This window comes from Nannobrachium achirus (genome assembly GCF_963921795.1).
Source record: "Nannobrachium achirus genome assembly, chromosome: 17".
Lineage (NCBI taxonomy): Eukaryota > Metazoa > Chordata > Actinopteri > Myctophiformes > Myctophidae > Nannobrachium > Nannobrachium achirus.
In genome coordinates this window covers 56,029,242-56,045,694 of record NC_137824.1, presented here as the reverse complement: position 1 = coordinate 56,045,694, position 16,453 = coordinate 56,029,242, and the positions used below count along the sequence as shown (strand labels likewise).

Genomic DNA, 16,453 nt, shown 5'->3' with positions numbered 1-16,453 from the left:
TATTATTACTGTTGAGGAAAAACCTCTCATACTGTATCTCCAGAAAAGAGTAGCAAAATCCTGGAATCCTGAATTCTCTTTTCTTTTTGAATTGGAATCCTGAAATGTAACACTTTGATTTAATTTCAAATGCATTTAGTTATACTTCTATTAACTTTATGAACTTAAATACAAATACATTGGACATAAAAAAAGACAACATTTTAATACTACTATACTAGTCATTCAACTACTAATATAGACTGAAAAGCGGGTCATGTTTGCATGTTTGGAATTGTGACAGCTGAAATCAATAATATATCAGTATACCGATATTAACCTAAGTGAAGGTGGGGGCCGCCAGTAGCCCATGTATGCTCTGTACAGTATGTCCACCAATCGGTACAAGACCCTTTGATTAACTTCTTAATTCTAACCTCACTGTTAGATTCTGACGTTCATCCTCCACACCATGGTCAGAGGATTCATCCACTCCTGCTGCGGAGGGCTCTATGCTGCTGTGTGAGTATACTGCACTGTTTAACCACTGTACGCTCATACTGACACTGGCAATGTGTCTTTATAGTCAGGGAATATTATCAGAATACCTGTCAAATCTGGGAATAAATTCCTTACCAAACGATTTCTTCACCAATGTGTTCGTAAAGGTGTCTAGTAACATATCTAACAAAGATTGAAATTCAACATCCCTTGGAGAATATTTGACAGCTAGGGTAGCTATGGGTCTCATTCACTTACTATACTATAAAGGAAAAAATGACTCCCAAAATAATCTGCTTTAAGTGGGATGTGAGGGGTCTAACTAGGTGTTTTTAATTATTCTGAATCCATTTCAAGTATTTGTTTTGCACGAAACACATTCCTTGGGCTAAATATGGACCCCACAAAGATGGTTTAGCGATGAGTCATCACTTTTCACAGTTTCGTGGGGTCCATATTTAGCCCAAGGAATGATTTTTTGGGAGTAATTTTTTCCTTTATAGTATAGTGTATAGTAAGTGGATGCAACCCAAAGTTTCCCTAGCTGTCAAAGATTCTCCTAGGGATTTTGAATTTCAAACTTATATGATATGTTACTAGACACCTTTACGAACACATTGGTGAAGAAATTGTTTTGTAAGGAATTTATTCCCAGGTTTTATTCATATCCCCTGACTACTATTAAAGGCGCGGGTGCCTTACTTCACCAATGCCATCAAGTATAGCTCTAGACAACCCAAAACATAATTTAAGGGGCCATAATTGTACCTTTGTTACAGTACAACAGTACAAACTGCCTTTTTGTTGCTTTATGGACAGAAATATCTACAACTAGAGGCGCTATAATATTGTTGTGTGGTGATTGTGTATTTAAAGGCCCACTTCACCTCTGGGACAACCAGATCTTATTTTATTGTTGTTTGGGACACGATCAACACAATCCTGCAGCATGATGCATCATATGATGCAAAATGCATCACTAGTCATGCTGAAATACTAAAATATTTCAAAACACAGATTGAACAGAAAAAAGGATTGTGTTGGTCTTGTCCCAAATAACAATAAAATAAGCTCTGGTTGTCCCAGATGTGAAGTGGGCCTTTAACTGTTTATCTTTGTTTGTTCTTTGAAAATAAAGCAACTTCTCACATTTATAGAAAAGGGTGTTCCTGTGTTTCGTGTATACCTGCTACTGCCTAGACCAGGGGTCTTCAACAGGGGGTCCGGGACACCTAAGGGGTTCTCAGAGTTACTACAGGGGTCCTTCAAATCTTTGTGTGATAGAAACCTTGTTTCTCCTTTTTTATATTAACCACTTGAACCCTAATGTCCAAATTCTGAGAACTTTAGCCAAACATAGCAGATCTACAAGCTCACAACGCCTCGCACTGTGAGGAATTGTGAGCTTGTAGATCGGCTATTTTCGGCAAATAGGTTTGGTCTAGAGGGGGAAAAAGAGCACACTAAGTACTAAGTGAAAGGTCAAGTGGTTACATAATCTGAAAACACAAATTGACATGAATCCAAAATACACTGATTATTGTGCTGTCAAACAATGAAACTATATGGAATCTGGGGGTCCCTGCTTCATCTCTCTCAGCTAAGGGGTCCTTGGCCTGAAAACGTTGAAGACCCCTGGCCTAGACCTATTCCATTCTCTTCTATTCGTACTGTGCTGTATAATTGATAACTAACGGCGTTCCCCTGTCTCTACCCGTGTTGTGCAGCTATCCTTCCAACCACTTTGGCACTCTGACAGGCCTCCAGTCCCTCATCAGCGCTCTGTTTGCTCTGCTGCAGCAGCCCCTCTTCATCGCTATGGTTGGACAGCTCAAGGGCGACCCCTACTGGGTGAGGACCGCTATAACATTGTACAGACACAACAGCCCCTAACATTAGCATTATATCCCATATGCACAGACACGCATGCAGGTTTCCCAACAGGTCCGAGCACAACGGTGGGGGCGCGGGTGGGTGTGAGATGTAAGGGAGCGCTTGTTTTCGGTGTGGACGACGGAGGCGCGCCGTCTCAAGCGGACTTGATCCACGGGAGACACCGCCAAGCGAGCTAAAGCGAGCGAGTCGCCGTGTCGAGCGTTAAGAAGTCCACTTGAGCAGATTCAGCGCCGCCCGAGTTATGTCCCGATAGGGAAAGAATCCCTTGACTTTCGGCACCTCCGCGCGGTGCAAGTGAACACTGCGGAACGCTCCCTACCTCCGGCTCAGCTCAGAACCGTTGGCAAACGAAAGGTCGCTGCACAGACAGATGCACACATACCAGCACTCCATTAGTTGTTCTCAGTATTAATTTGTTGCCAGCTTGACGGTTTAGTGTAGAACTATGCACTTATATGCCATAATAATCATACAATATCACTGCATCAATGTGAATAACCAATAGTATTTTAACATTAGTCCAGGGGCGTCAATTGGGTATGCAGCTGCCATACCCTGGGTACAGGGGGGAGAATAAAAGTTACTTTTAAATATAAATCCATGAATGTCTCTTTGTATATCTGTGCTGGTTATTATGTTGTTAAATTACATTAAAATGACTACAAATGCAAAATTTAACAAAATGGTCACTTTAACAAGGTATTATAATTATATTCGCCACACTTTTATTCTCCCCATCTTGACAAAATGGTATATTCCCAGGTTCCGCAGGTCAGCTGCACAGGTGCAATTCATTATTGTTAATTGTGGCACGTTTACTAACATGCCACGTTTAGCTGCACTTGAACAACCGTTCCAGGCTGCCATATTATCCAGCCCAAGAAACCATAGAAACGGGGGGAAAAAAATTAAAATAAAGTACTTCTTAAAATAAATGTATCAAGCCTGTTGTTAAGGTATGGCAACATGACTGGGTGTCTTGCGCGTGTGCAAGAAACCAGTCATGTTGCCATACCTTAGCTTTTTCTGAACTGACGCCACTGGCTAACAATTATTGATGTCTCTCTCTCATCCAATCATCCTTCAGATCAACTTTGGCCTGCTCATTTTCTCGTTCACTGGCTTCCTGTTGCCGGCCTACCTGTTCTACCACCGCAGACACCTGGTGAGGGACAAGCTGGCCAGAGAGAAGGAGGACCATGACAAAGAGACCCATGACAAGGAGACCCATGACAAGGAAGCCCATGACAAGCAGGCGCTCAACCACACAGAGACCAATGGCTACAATCACCACAGCAATGGTCACAGCGTTGTAGAAGCTTAGAACCTTATCATAGGACAAAGGTCTTCAACAGGGGTTCCGGGACCCCTAGGGGGTCCTCAGAGTTACTGCAGGAGGTCCTCCAAATCTTTGTGACTTTTCTTTCTCCTTTTTTATATCAACCACTTGAACCCTAGCATCCGTATTCTGAGGACTTGAGCCGAAAATAGCAGATCTAACAAGCTCACAACGCCTCGCGCTGCGAGGCGTTGTGAGCTCGTAGATCGGCTATTTTCGGCAGAGGTTTGGTGCAGAGCGGAAAAATAGCAGACTAAGTACAGAGTGAAAGGTCAAGAATATTAAGTATTGACGGTTCAAGTGGTTAAATATCAGAAAACACAAATTGACATGAATCCAAAATACACTAATGATTGTGCTGTCAAACAATGAAACTATATGGAATCTATGAAAAGGTTGTGGGTGGGGGGTCCCTGCTTCATCTCTCTCTCAACTAAGGGGTCCTTGGCCTGAAAACGTTGAAGACCCCTGTCATAGGACAAAAGATTGTAGGATTTGTATTTTGTACATGCCTGCAAAACCAGCACCCGCAATGTAGTCAACCTATTAGAGTCCCACCTTTAAACCATAGTTTTTAGATCAAATCCCACCATGCTTTGTTACAACTAGGAGTTACATTGCAAACTCTTCAATCAGTGAATGTACACCGTAGTGTTGTGGAGGGAGGTTGTCATCATCACCGTGCAACTTACTACCGTCTTAGCGGTTTTGCTCAAAGACTCACATTTAGTGTGAGAAAAAAAGCCATTGATTTCACTAAGTGCCCGCATGTGAGGCCACATGCACACACTGTAGCTGTACAGCCTCTGTGTCCAATCACAGATTATACAGTACTTGAAAGACTCGGGATCATCGTGTAGATAATCACATTCAACGCTGACAACCAAAGAACAGCTCACAGATATTAGAAGCATTTTCTAGTTTTAGCCATATTATGTCAGCAGCGCTTGGACAGAAGAAAACATAACGTAATGAATTGTGCTATTTTTTACTGTAGTCCCACCCAAATGTCTAAGAATCACAGTCCGTATAACATGAGTAGGCAGTCGTTACCGCCTAAAATACTGCAAATAGCAAGCTTCTAGTAAGTATAAACATGCTGTCTATGTGTTTTCAGAAACCAGGTTATTTCCTCAAGCTACAACAAACTTCTGAAAATGACTTCAGTCATTGCACACTGACCATATTATTCACAGCGACCACTTTGCTCTTGCATCATATTAGAGGGTATGCGCGTGACATCACTGTTGCTGGAAGTTATGTGGGAACACGCCTACTGAGTGGCAAAAAGCTCATTTCTGCCATTGACAGCCCATACATCCAAACAGAAAAGTCCTATCTGATTGTATTAAATAAAGTTAACTCACCAACATTGCAGCTGTACTGAAAGCTTGAATTATCCTCTTTCTATCCGCTTTTTGTTTCATAAAAATCCACCATAGGCATGTTATGAGCTACTTTCTGTCAAGACATTCTGTGCAGGTTTTTATTTTTCCAAGTGTCAGAGTTTGGAAGCACTCGTTTTCCACAACACAACATCCTGCTGCCTCCTGCATTATGTGCAAATTAGAAACAGGTGGTATGCAGGGCTGTTGAGTGATTTGCAACTAGCACTTCCAAACTCCAACGCTCAATGCTGCTCAATGTTTTGCCACTCAGTCTAGATTAGGGGGGCGGGTCCCAGTGGACGTGCATACCCTCTATTATGAAGCAATATCAAAATGGCTGCGGGATCAATATGGTTAATTAATACATGTACAGGTACATGCAGATAATTGCTTGTATAGACACAATAACTACCTCTTATTCCCTTTTTGAATGTCTCTGCAATACATTATTGTGTCAGTCTAATACTACATAACTAAACTAAACTTCAAATGCTCAGAATGATATCTTTGGCCGAGACATTTTTATGTAAGTAAATAAGAGTCTGCGCACCAATTTTATGCATAAAATGTGTGTTTAATTGGTGTGCGTGCGTGCCTTTTTGGCTGTTTTTCAGCCTTTGTGTTGAGATATTTTGTATACCAAAATGTTGACCTAATTCGTCGTCATTGTTACTGTGTTTAATTTCTTGCAAAGGTGGAGTTCTTTGCGCTTGCATTTCTGCAGTTTTTATAAATAGAAACAAATTATTAATTACATTTTACAAGGACTTATTTTAAAGACTGACTTGACACACACACACCCAGCGTGTCCATGTTATCCAACACTTTACTGCTTTATGCACAAAAATGAAATAGTATGTGTATGAATATATGTATTTAAGTGTCTTTTTGTACTTTATAGCTGCATTAGTGTTCAAAAGGGAAATGTTTGTGTATTAACACCTGTGTTGTTTTTTTGTTTTGTTTTTCATAGTTGACTGATTTCTAATAGGCCTGAGCACTCATACTGGTGTTCGGTTATTCTGGCCGATTACACCTCCATTACATTTAGAATGGGTACACATTATTGTGTATCATTATTTTATGCTTTAACTATTGAAAAATAGCAGATATACAAGCTCACAGCGCGGCACCGAGTGCCGCGCTGCGAGCTTGTAGATCTGCTATTTTAGAAAAATCGTGAAAATTAGAATTTTGACCAGATTCTATAAGTGTCTTTTGAAAAACCTATGTTTCTATGTCAGCAATCTGGCCAGCCATCGTCAAAGAAAGGGTCCTTTTCCCTTAACTGGAGCTCAGTTAGTCTGTTCTTGAGAGACTACTATGTCAGTGGTTCTCAAACCTTTTCATGTGAAGGACCCCCAAAATTATATGTATTTGGCCGCAGACCCGCATCTCAAAATATGTAGTTCCAGGGACCACCCAGAAGCAAAATTTCAGTTACAAATGTTCGCTTTGAAAATACATACTGTATATTCAAAGACTTGCACACATTTTCACGACTTTTTCAAAAATAGCAGATCTACAAGCTAGCAGCGCAGCACGTGAGCTTGTATATCTGCTATTTTTCACTGGTTAAAGCATTCAATAATTCTAGGCCTAAATGGGTTAAGGTGGGAGCTACATTATGCTGACAATTGTATGTCACAGAAACCTGTGGTCTATGAGAATGATAACAAGGTAAATCGGTTTTGCACTTAAAAGGGGCAACAAAATTCACAATAAGTGTGAGGGAGCAGTTCTTGAACACCCACACAGCCCTATGAAGCTAGAGTAACTGAAAACGCCTGAATGAGCGTTCAGGGCTTTTAATATGATTTTACAGTGCATACTTGCTGATGCCTTTTTGAAGTCTTTATCTTGTATAGATTTGAGAAAAGACAAATCACTTTTGTTTTTTGTAAATAGAGCTTACATCTTTCACTTGTATTCTATTGCATATTATGTTAATTTTGCTAATCTATCACCGCCAAGAGATAAGACATTTGCTAAATTTCCACCGTGCCGCCGCCTAGATCTCTCTCTCTCTATGCACATACAATGTTGAGTCATTGCTAATGTTGAGCAGACAGGTAAATGTATGATGTATCTGAGCTCAGCATCTTAGCTGCTGCCGTCTTGACTTCGTTGCAATAGAACCAAATGTAGAGAAGCAATCACTGCCAAACTTCTCTCCTGGTAAACCAAAGCAATGTTTAGGAGCTGAGCATGAAGCCATACGAAGAACCATCTTGGTTCTTAAGTTTCCCAGTTACTGTACAGCACTTTTCATCAGGGGAAGAGAGCTAATGTCATCGCATGCAGTGGATTGCATCTAATCATATCGGTTTACCCATGGTTTGAAAGCCTTGCTGTGTTTGTAGCCATGTCCACATGAACAACTAAATCTTGCTTGTAAAACAAAATAAATGTAGAAATTAAAACTTTGAATCTTTCTTTTTTTGGCTTAACATCGTCACTAGTGTGCACAAAGATTAACTTCATCGTTTCTCTGATACCAATTGATTTTTTTGTATTTGTCGCATTCCTAAGACAAAAAATGTGATTATAGTAAATTTACCCCCATTGATTCCGGATGGGAACCCGAATGCATGGCACTGGTTGGGGACCCGAATGAATGGCAGTGGATGGGGAAACCGTCAGGGTACTTTCTTTTTTTTTTTCGTCTTAGGAATGCGACAAAACCCAACAAATATTATTTAACTCAAGTCTCCATGGCATCAATCAATAGAAAAAAAAAGTCATTTTGGGGGTGAACTACTCCTTTAACCTTTGAATCATGCATGTTTGCGAACGTGAAGTCAAACAGAGGAATTTCAAGCAAACACGCAGAAATGATGGTAACCAAATTTTATTGGAATTTATCATAATAATTACGGTCAAAGGATATCACAACATAATGGAAAGGACATACGCACCAATTCATTCACCTGTAATGTTACATATCGTCGTTGTCGGGTGGAAACCTTGTATGTCCAAAACCGTTCGTTTTGCATTTATCATTTTAAAAGTTTAAACTAGTGAAAACAGACGATCTACAAGCACACAACGCCTCGCACCGCGAGGCGTTGTGTGCTTGTAGATCTGCTGTTTTCACTACTTTTGTGCGACGGCCTTGTATGATGAAGCAGGGCTTTACTTAGCAAAAGAACGTACACATTTGAAGCTTGGAGATACGAGGTTTCTGCTCGACAGTGACGATATATTATTGGCATTCTGCTTGTATACACTGTTTTGTAACATTTCTTTCTGTTATGCCCACTGTTTTTTCTCAGACATACCAACCATACAATCCTGGATTCAACCTGCCTCTCACCATGGCAATAATATAACAACCACACACACACACACTCTCAATAATACAAATTTTCTGAAAAACGCGCACGCCCAAAGCTTCTGGTATGTTTTCTGCAGTAGAACACAACACACCCCATTCATAAACATGCACTCTCATATTTGTACACACACACACATCGTCTATCTTAGGCTGTTGCTGTTGGGCTGTGAGCCCGTCAGGCCTGGATGATCTGGACTGTGGCGGTTCTAGAATAAAGAAGAGACAAAGACAAAAACATCAGGCCTTAAATCATTTGTACCAAACAGATTTTTTTGCACAAAAAGGAAAGAAAAAAGTGCATACCCATGTTTCTATGGGGCTGTTAAGTATGACATCATTTTGTAGGCAGAGGAGAATTTCTGCCCCCCGTTTCCGTGAATCTTTTTACTATTTTTACTATTTACACATTTTTCTTCTCTTTGTTGTTGAAAGGAAAGTGTTAGAATTATACTTTAGTCGTTATTTTTGTCTCGGATCTGTTGAAATAGCGAGGGACAGAAAATGCTCTGGGGGCAGAGTTCTCCTCTGCCTACAAAATGATGTCACGGCTTAAAAGCCCCATTGCTTCCTGCCCACTGGAGACTAATTTTCACGAGAGAAAAGATGTACAGCACTGTATTGTTTTTTTCTAGATCCCCCATGCTAGAATGGGTGCTTGACCAATTACATATAGACAGGGTTCCCACACATTTTTACCAATTAATTTCCAAAACTTTTCCAGAATATTTAACCCAATTTCCAGGACTATATAACAATAATTCAGCTCAATAACAGATCTCTTACTCCTATGCTCAATGCCCCAAGACAGGTAGTGTAAGCCAGAGGTTCTCAACCTTTTCAGGCCGTGACCGCTGAAATAATCATGTTTTAACTGGGGACCCCCCACCCTGACGAGCACCAAGAGTTGAGGAATTTTGTATAACACGGTTCTATTGTGAGAATAGCAGATCTACATGCTCACAACGCCTCGCGTTGCGAGGCGTTGTGAGCATGTAGATTAATTTGTGAGCATGTAGATTTATTTGTCATTTCAGAGGCATTAACAAAATCAATAACCAAAGACAATGCATAACTATTTTTTCCCAGGACCCTCCAGGACCCTTGATAAATTCCAAAACTTTTCCAGTACTGGAAAAATATTTTTCTATTTTCAAAATATTTCCAGGAATTTCATGACCGTGGGAACCCTGTATAGACCTGTCAATTGATGTCACACATTCAAAAGTGGAGGATCATTGGTTGAGCTGATAGATACCTTTATTATCCCAATAGCCGAGCGGTTAAGGAGCATACCAAATTGATGCAATGCTCTGATCAGTGAGTCCCTGGTTTGACTCCCAGGTGAGCCGGACCATTTTCACAATGTCTCTTTGTCTACTCTCTCCACGTTCCCTGTCTCTTCACTATCACTATGGAAAGGCAATAAATTAATTCCCTTGGGTGCCTTAGTGGTAAAATCCCTGCCCATCACCACTGACTGAATGATCTAAAATCACCAGAAAATATTTTCTGAAGCAATCATTGTAGAGATTCAGCTCTTGGGTGAGGTGTTCAACCTAAGCTATGTCCAATGACTCTGAAATAGGGTTATCTGTCTTTACATACATATTTACATACTGTTGCTGCTGAGTGAACTTGATGGTTACATTTATATACAAGTGGCACAAAGAGGAATCAAAACATTTAATATGAATAATATTTTAAATATATTTAAAAGCGAACAGGCGCGGCACGAACGACGCGAACGGTCGCTTCGGTATCTTCGCCCCACTTGGAAAAATCCAACTGAAGCGACCTTCGCTTCAACCCCACTCCACCCGTCGCGTCCTGACAGCCAATCAGCGTTGATGTTATCGGGAGACACGGACAACAAGTAAGACTCTCAGAGAGACTGCTTTCAGCTGTACATCCTACCTTCTTCTTCTTCTTGTCCTTCTTTTTCTTCTTACGATCAGGATCATCATCCCGCTTTTTCTTCTTCTTCTTGGGGTCAGAGTCTGATGGGGTCTCTGCATCGCAAAACAAAAGTATGTCAGTGGTGTGAAGAACCGTTGCAAATATATACGTATGTATGTACGTACGTACGTAGTATGTATGTACTACGTACTGTACATATCGTTGTCGGGTGGAAACCTTGTATGTCCAAAACCATTTGTTTTAGATTTATCATTTTTAAAATGATAGTGAAAACAGACGATCTGCTGTTTTCACTACTTTTGTGCGACGGCCTTGTCTGATGAAGCAGGGCTTTGCTTTGCGAAGAAATGTACAAATTTGAAACTTGGAGATACAAGGTTTCTGCCCGACAGTGACAATATGTATGTACAGTATGTATGTGTGAGCATGTACTGTACCTTGAGGTATGGGGTCTTGCGGTCGATGGTGTTTATGTTTGTGTTTGCTCTTTTTCTTTGGAGGCTGGATGTGCATCAATCTGTATTGTTCTGGGAGCTGGAACAAACAAACAAACACACACTTTTAATGCAGAAGATGACATATAAGTAGGGATGGGACGATACGAAAATGTCATATCACGATTATTATGACAAAAGGGGGGAACATTTGCCAGAAAATATCAGATCTACAAGCTCACAACACATGTGAGCTTGTAGATCAGCTATTCTTTGGCAAAGACATTTGATAGTAGAGAGTGAAAAAAAGACTGTATCAACTAAGTATATTATAAGTACGTTTTACCAATAGAGTGTTTAAATGGTACCGGATATGCAGCTCGGCAAATAAAAGGTGAATTGATCCCAGTTTCATGACAGGGGACGATATCACGATATATATTAAATCTCCACGATACAATTATCAGTGTTTTGTATCACGATAAACGAAAAATATTGCTTATCGTCCCATCCCTACATAGAAGTCAGACCAAATTTACAGTAGTCATGGATAAGTCCATAACAACAATAGTATGTTTTTTTTACACTGTAGTGTAATATGTAGGAGTGTGCCTGTTTCTATCCATACCGGTCCAGTATAATATGTAGGAGTGTGCATGTTTCTATAGTATAATATGTAGGAGTGAGCATGTTTCTATAGTATAATATGTAGGAGTGTGCATGTTTCTATAGTATAATGTGTAGGAGTGTGCATGTTTCTATAGTATAATATGTAGGAGTGAGCATGTTTCTATAGTATAATACGTAGGAGTGTGCCTGTTTCTATCCATACCGGTCCAGTATAATATGTAGGAGTGTGCATGTTTCTATAGTATATGTAGGAGTGTGCATGTTTCTATAGTATAATATGTAGGAGTGTGCATGTTTCTATAGTATAATATGTAGGAGTGAGCATGTTTCTATAGTATAATATGTAGGAGTGAGCATGTTTCTATAGTATAATATGTAGGAGTGTGCATGTTAGTGTTCATGACCATAACATCAAGCAGGTCGCCTCCTATAAGTACCTAGGAGTGCAGATTGATCAGGATCTGAGTTGGCACATGCATGTTACAACCTTATGCTCTAAGATACATCAGCGTCTACACTTTCTTCGAAGACTAAGGCTTTTTGGAGTCAGTGTAAATATTATGTTGACCTTCTATAGGGCTAGAATTGAATCCATCCTGAGATATGGTATGTCTAGCTGGTTTGGTAACCTGACTGTTGTATACAAGTCTCAAATAGCTAGGCTGGCAAATATGGCAGGGAAGATCATGGGTATGGCCACCCCCCCGATCACCCCTCAAGCCATCTTTGAGCAAGCAGTAGTAAGACAAGCTCGGAACATTTTGTCCGACCCCTTGCATGTTCTGACACCAGAGTACGATCTAATGCCATCGGGCAGGAGATTTAGGACCCCAACATGCTACTATAATAGATATAAGCACTCGTTTGTTCCTCTGTCAATCAAAATGCTAAATGATAGACACATAACTAATTGAGGACAGGCTCTATGGGTTGTATGTGTATGTTTCTGGTTGTCTTTTTTTGAATTTCTTTTTTGTTTTTTCTGTTAAGTGTTTATATGTATGCAGCTGTGACTCTGTCTCCAAGACAAATTTCTCCCCTGGGAGACAAATAAAACTGAACCTTGAAGTTTCTATAGTATAATATGTAGGAGTGTGCATGTTTCTATAGTATAATATGTAGGAGTGTGCATGTTTCTATAGTATAATATGTAGGAGTGTGCATGTTTCTATAGTATAATATGTAGGAGTGTGCATGTTTCTATTGTATAATATGTAGGAGTGTGCATGTTTCTATAGTATAATATGTAGGAGTGTGCATGTTTCTATAGTATAATATGTAGTAGTGTGCATGTTTCTATAGTATAATATGTAGGAGTGTGCATGTTTCTATAGTATAATATGTAGCAGTGTGCATGTTTCTATAGTATAATATGTAGGAGTGTGCATGTTTCTATAGTATAGTATGTAGGAGTGAGCATGTTTCTATAGTATAGTATGTAGGAGTGAGCATGTTTCTATAGTATAGTATGTAGGAGTGAGCATGTTTCTATAGTATAATATGTAGGAGTGTGCATGTTTCTATAGTATAATATGTAGGAGTGAGCATGTTTCTATAGTATAATATGTAGGAGTGAGCATGTTTCTATAGTATAATATGTAGGAGTGTGCATGTTTCTATAGTATAATATGTAGGAGTGTGCATGTTTCTGTAGTATAATATGTAGGAGTGTGCATGTTTCTATAGTATAATATGTACGGGTGTGCATGTTTCTATAGTATAATATGTAGGAGTGAGCATGTTTCTATAGTATAATATGTAGGAGTGTGCATGTTTCTATAGTATAATATGTACGGGTGTGCATGTTTCTATAGTATAATATGTACGGTGTGCATGTTTCTATAGTATAATATGTAGGAGTGAGCATGTTTCTATAGTATATGTAGGAGTGAGCATGTTTCTATAGTATAATATGTAGGAGTGTGCAGCATGTTTCTATAGTATAATATGTAGGAGTATAACATGTTTCCATCCATACCGGTCCAGTGTGCAGTCTGAAGCCTGTGAGCAGTGCACCGGTCAGAGGGCTGAAGGAGTTCCCACACACCGGAGGCTTCTCAATCAGCGAACGCAAAGAGCTGCCGTCCTGGCCACCGGGACAGTCTATCATACCTACGTACATCACAGAGGAATGGGAACATGAATACTGATGGAGGAGGAGGGGAGGACAGGACAGGAGAAAGGGGATATGGGGTATAATTACTGCGCCTAATTTCTATGGGAAACCATGAATGAGATCAAACAGGTTACAGAACAACTACATTCAGGGCCATTAATACACACATAATGTGACCAATTTGAACATTGTCAGTGTTGTAGTTATGGGTGGCAGTGGCTCAGGGGTAGAGTGGCCGCATGGCAACCGGAAGGTTCCCAGTTCGATCCCGGGCTCCCCCAGAGTTGCGGTCGAAGTGTCCTTGAGCAAGACACTGAACCCCTAATTACTCCCGGTTTCCTCCGTGTATGAATGTGTGTGTGAATGGGCGAATGTTATGCACAACTAATGTAAAGCACTTTGGATAAAGGTGTTATAAATGCACCATTTACCATTTAGTTAAAATAAGGTGTCAAAAACTGCATGCAAAGCCTTTCACACGACCCTTCTTACCGGTTACCAGGAGGGGTGAATGACAGATCTCAGGATATGATGAGGGATATTTATACCAACTATGACCCACCTGGTAATTCCTATGTGAAGAGGGATATTCATACCAACTATGACCCACCTGGTAATTCCTATGTGAAGAGGGATATTCATACCAACTATGACCCACCTGGTAATTCCTATGTGAAGAGGGATATTCATACCAACTATGACCCACCTGGTAATTCCTATGTGAAGAGGGATATTCATACCAACTATGACCCACCTGGTAATTCCTATGTGAAGAGGGATATTCATACCAACTATGACCCACCTGGTAATTCCTATGTGAAGAGGGATATTCATACCAACTATGACCCACCTGGTAATTCCTATGTGAAGAGGGATATTCATACCAACTATGACCCACCTGGTAATTCCTATGTGAAGAGGGATATTTATACCAACTATGACCCACCTGGTAATTCCTATGTGAAGAGGGATATTTATACCAACTATGACCCACCTGGTAATTCCTATGTGAAGAGGGATATTCATACCAACTATGACCCACCTGGTAATTCCTATGTGAAGAGGGATATTCATACCAACTATGACCCACCTGGTAATTCCTATGTGAAGAGGGATATTTATACCAACTATGACCCACCTGGTAATTCCTATGTGAAGAGGGATATTTATACCAACTATGACCCACCTGGTAATTCCTATGTGAAGTGGGATATTTATACCAACTATGACCCACCTGGTAATTCCTATGTGAAGTGGGATATTCATACCAACTATGACCCACCTGGTAATTCCTATGTGAAGAGGGATATTTATACCAACTATGACCCACCTGGTAATTCCGGGAGGAAATTGCTGAGCTTCTCCTTCACCTTCTTGCCACAGAATTTGTTGTAGGCATGTTCCAGGTTATAATGAGTGATGAGGTTGGTGTTGCCTGTTAGTTCATTTCCCACTAGAAAACAAACATAGTAACACACACAGTTACAATCTAAGTGTAGCTTGCGGCTAGATAAATAGAGGAAAGTTGGGTTAACAGTATAACTATTATTCCTATAGGATGTTAAATCACATCCTTGATATTGCATTCACAAATTATTATGCAAATGGTATCTTATGTTTATCATGATGCTTGATTGCTTGTTTTGTTATTGTCCTTAAAGACAGCACAGTAACCTCACTCTTCACTGTAGCCCCGGGACACCAAATGGGGCTAGTTATAACCTTGGGTCAAGACTATCATAAATCTGTTTTGACATTTATATATAAAGGAAAAGTCAGAATCGGTCAAATACATCTAATGATAGTCTTGATCCAAGGCTAGGCTATGTAGTAATGATTGTTCACCGGATGCTCGACTTCCTTCTTTGGAAACTTTATGTTTCAGGATTACATACACAAGTAACAGTCATTAGCAGTGGTGTAAAGTAACTAATTACATTTACTTAATTACAACCACTTCAGCCCAATATACATTTCAGAAATTTCGAAAATAGCAGATCTACAAGATCACAATGCGTCGAGCTTGTAGATTTGCTATTTTTATACATCTGAAAACTTGAAATTGGATACCAATGCTTTTGTACTTTTACTCAAGTACATTTTGGATTATGGACTTTTACTTAAACAGGACTTTTACAGTATTGTACAAAGTATATTGAGTACTTTTCCAACCACTGGTCATTAGGTTCACCCCTGAAAAATGACTTTTTTGCAATTTGATTGCAATAGATTTACCCACATTGATTTCCATCCGGAATCATTTTTTGTCTTAGGAATGAAACAAATACAAAAACATATTATTGAACTCAAGTCTCCATGGCATGAGTAATCAGGGGGTAAACTATTCCTATATCATCATTTCACTTGTCATATAATTTCAGTGCGATGCAACCAGACAAATAACGTAAAACATACACCGTAGCCTTCCCTTCAGTGGTTCTCAAAGTGGATTCCAAGGAATCCACAGTGTACTTATGGAACCAAATGGACCCGTTAAGGGAAGACCTTGAAATGTAAAAGTTTGATAACCACTGGTAAACATAAACAACAGTACCCGGAAGCTCCCGTAATAAATAGAATGGCTCATTCATGGCTCCTGGTTTCCGTAGCGCAGGCCCTCCTTCATCCCCGAGCTGTGGTGGCATCCCGGCCGCCATGGGGCCCTGGTTCTGCGGCAGAGGAGGAGGAGGTTTCCCCGGTCCGAATCCCAGAGACGACGAGACGGGCGGTCCCTGAGCGTCGTTTTGCCCAAAAAGAGTTGAAAACATTTCCGTCATATCTGTCACAAATAATACATCTAAATGGTAAAATGAACGGGGTTCCACGAAGTTGTACGTGTACGCTTTAGTTCAATAATAAATACACACACGAGCATACAACCATCCAACCGGCTGCCTTCACTTCTTTGTTGTGGTT

General features: G+C 40.1%; 2 protein-coding genes across 2 annotated transcripts in view; one reads left to right on the top strand and one right to left on the bottom strand.

The window, feature by feature from the left end:
• The window catches only part of slc43a1a (solute carrier family 43 member 1a), a gene marked incomplete at both ends in the record, with an annotated part of 36,515 nt that extends 32,815 nt beyond the window's left edge, over positions 1-3,700 (top strand). Inside the window, 3 exons of the mRNA XM_080746822.1 lie at positions 428-501; positions 2,208-2,331; positions 3,464-3,700. Of these exons, the coding sequence (XP_080602948.1) occupies positions 428-501; positions 2,208-2,331; positions 3,464-3,700 (435 nt within the window). The remainder of the gene's footprint in view (positions 1-427; positions 502-2,207; positions 2,332-3,463) is intronic.
• A 4,489-nt stretch (positions 3,701-8,189) lies between these two features.
• Positions 8,190-16,430, bottom strand: med19a (mediator complex subunit 19a). The gene is made up of 6 exons (XM_080745896.1): positions 16,092-16,430; positions 14,868-14,990; positions 13,400-13,533; positions 10,795-10,891; positions 10,355-10,449; positions 8,190-8,646 (listed from the first exon to the last, which is right to left on the bottom strand). Exons 1-6 carry the CDS (start codon positions 16,312-16,314, stop codon positions 8,581-8,583), a joined length of 738 nt encoding a protein of 245 aa, XP_080602022.1. The 5' UTR covers positions 16,315-16,430; the 3' UTR covers positions 8,190-8,580.
• Between the last annotated feature and the right edge of the window lie 23 nt (positions 16,431-16,453).

Bases quoted from the DNA above. Each gene is read 5' to 3' on its own strand.
- med19a (XM_080745896.1), bottom strand. From the start codon at position 16,314: ATGACGGAAATGTTTTCAACTCTTTTTGGGCAAAACGACGCTCAGGGA. The intron at 10,892-13,399 runs GTATGGATGGAA...TGTTTGTTCCAG, and splicing joins TCAGACTGCACACTGGACCG to CTCCCAGAACAATACAGATT. The intron at 8,647-10,354 runs GTAGGATGTACA...TCTTTATTCTAG, and splicing joins AGGACAAGAAGAAGAAGAAG to AACCGCCACAGTCCAGATCA.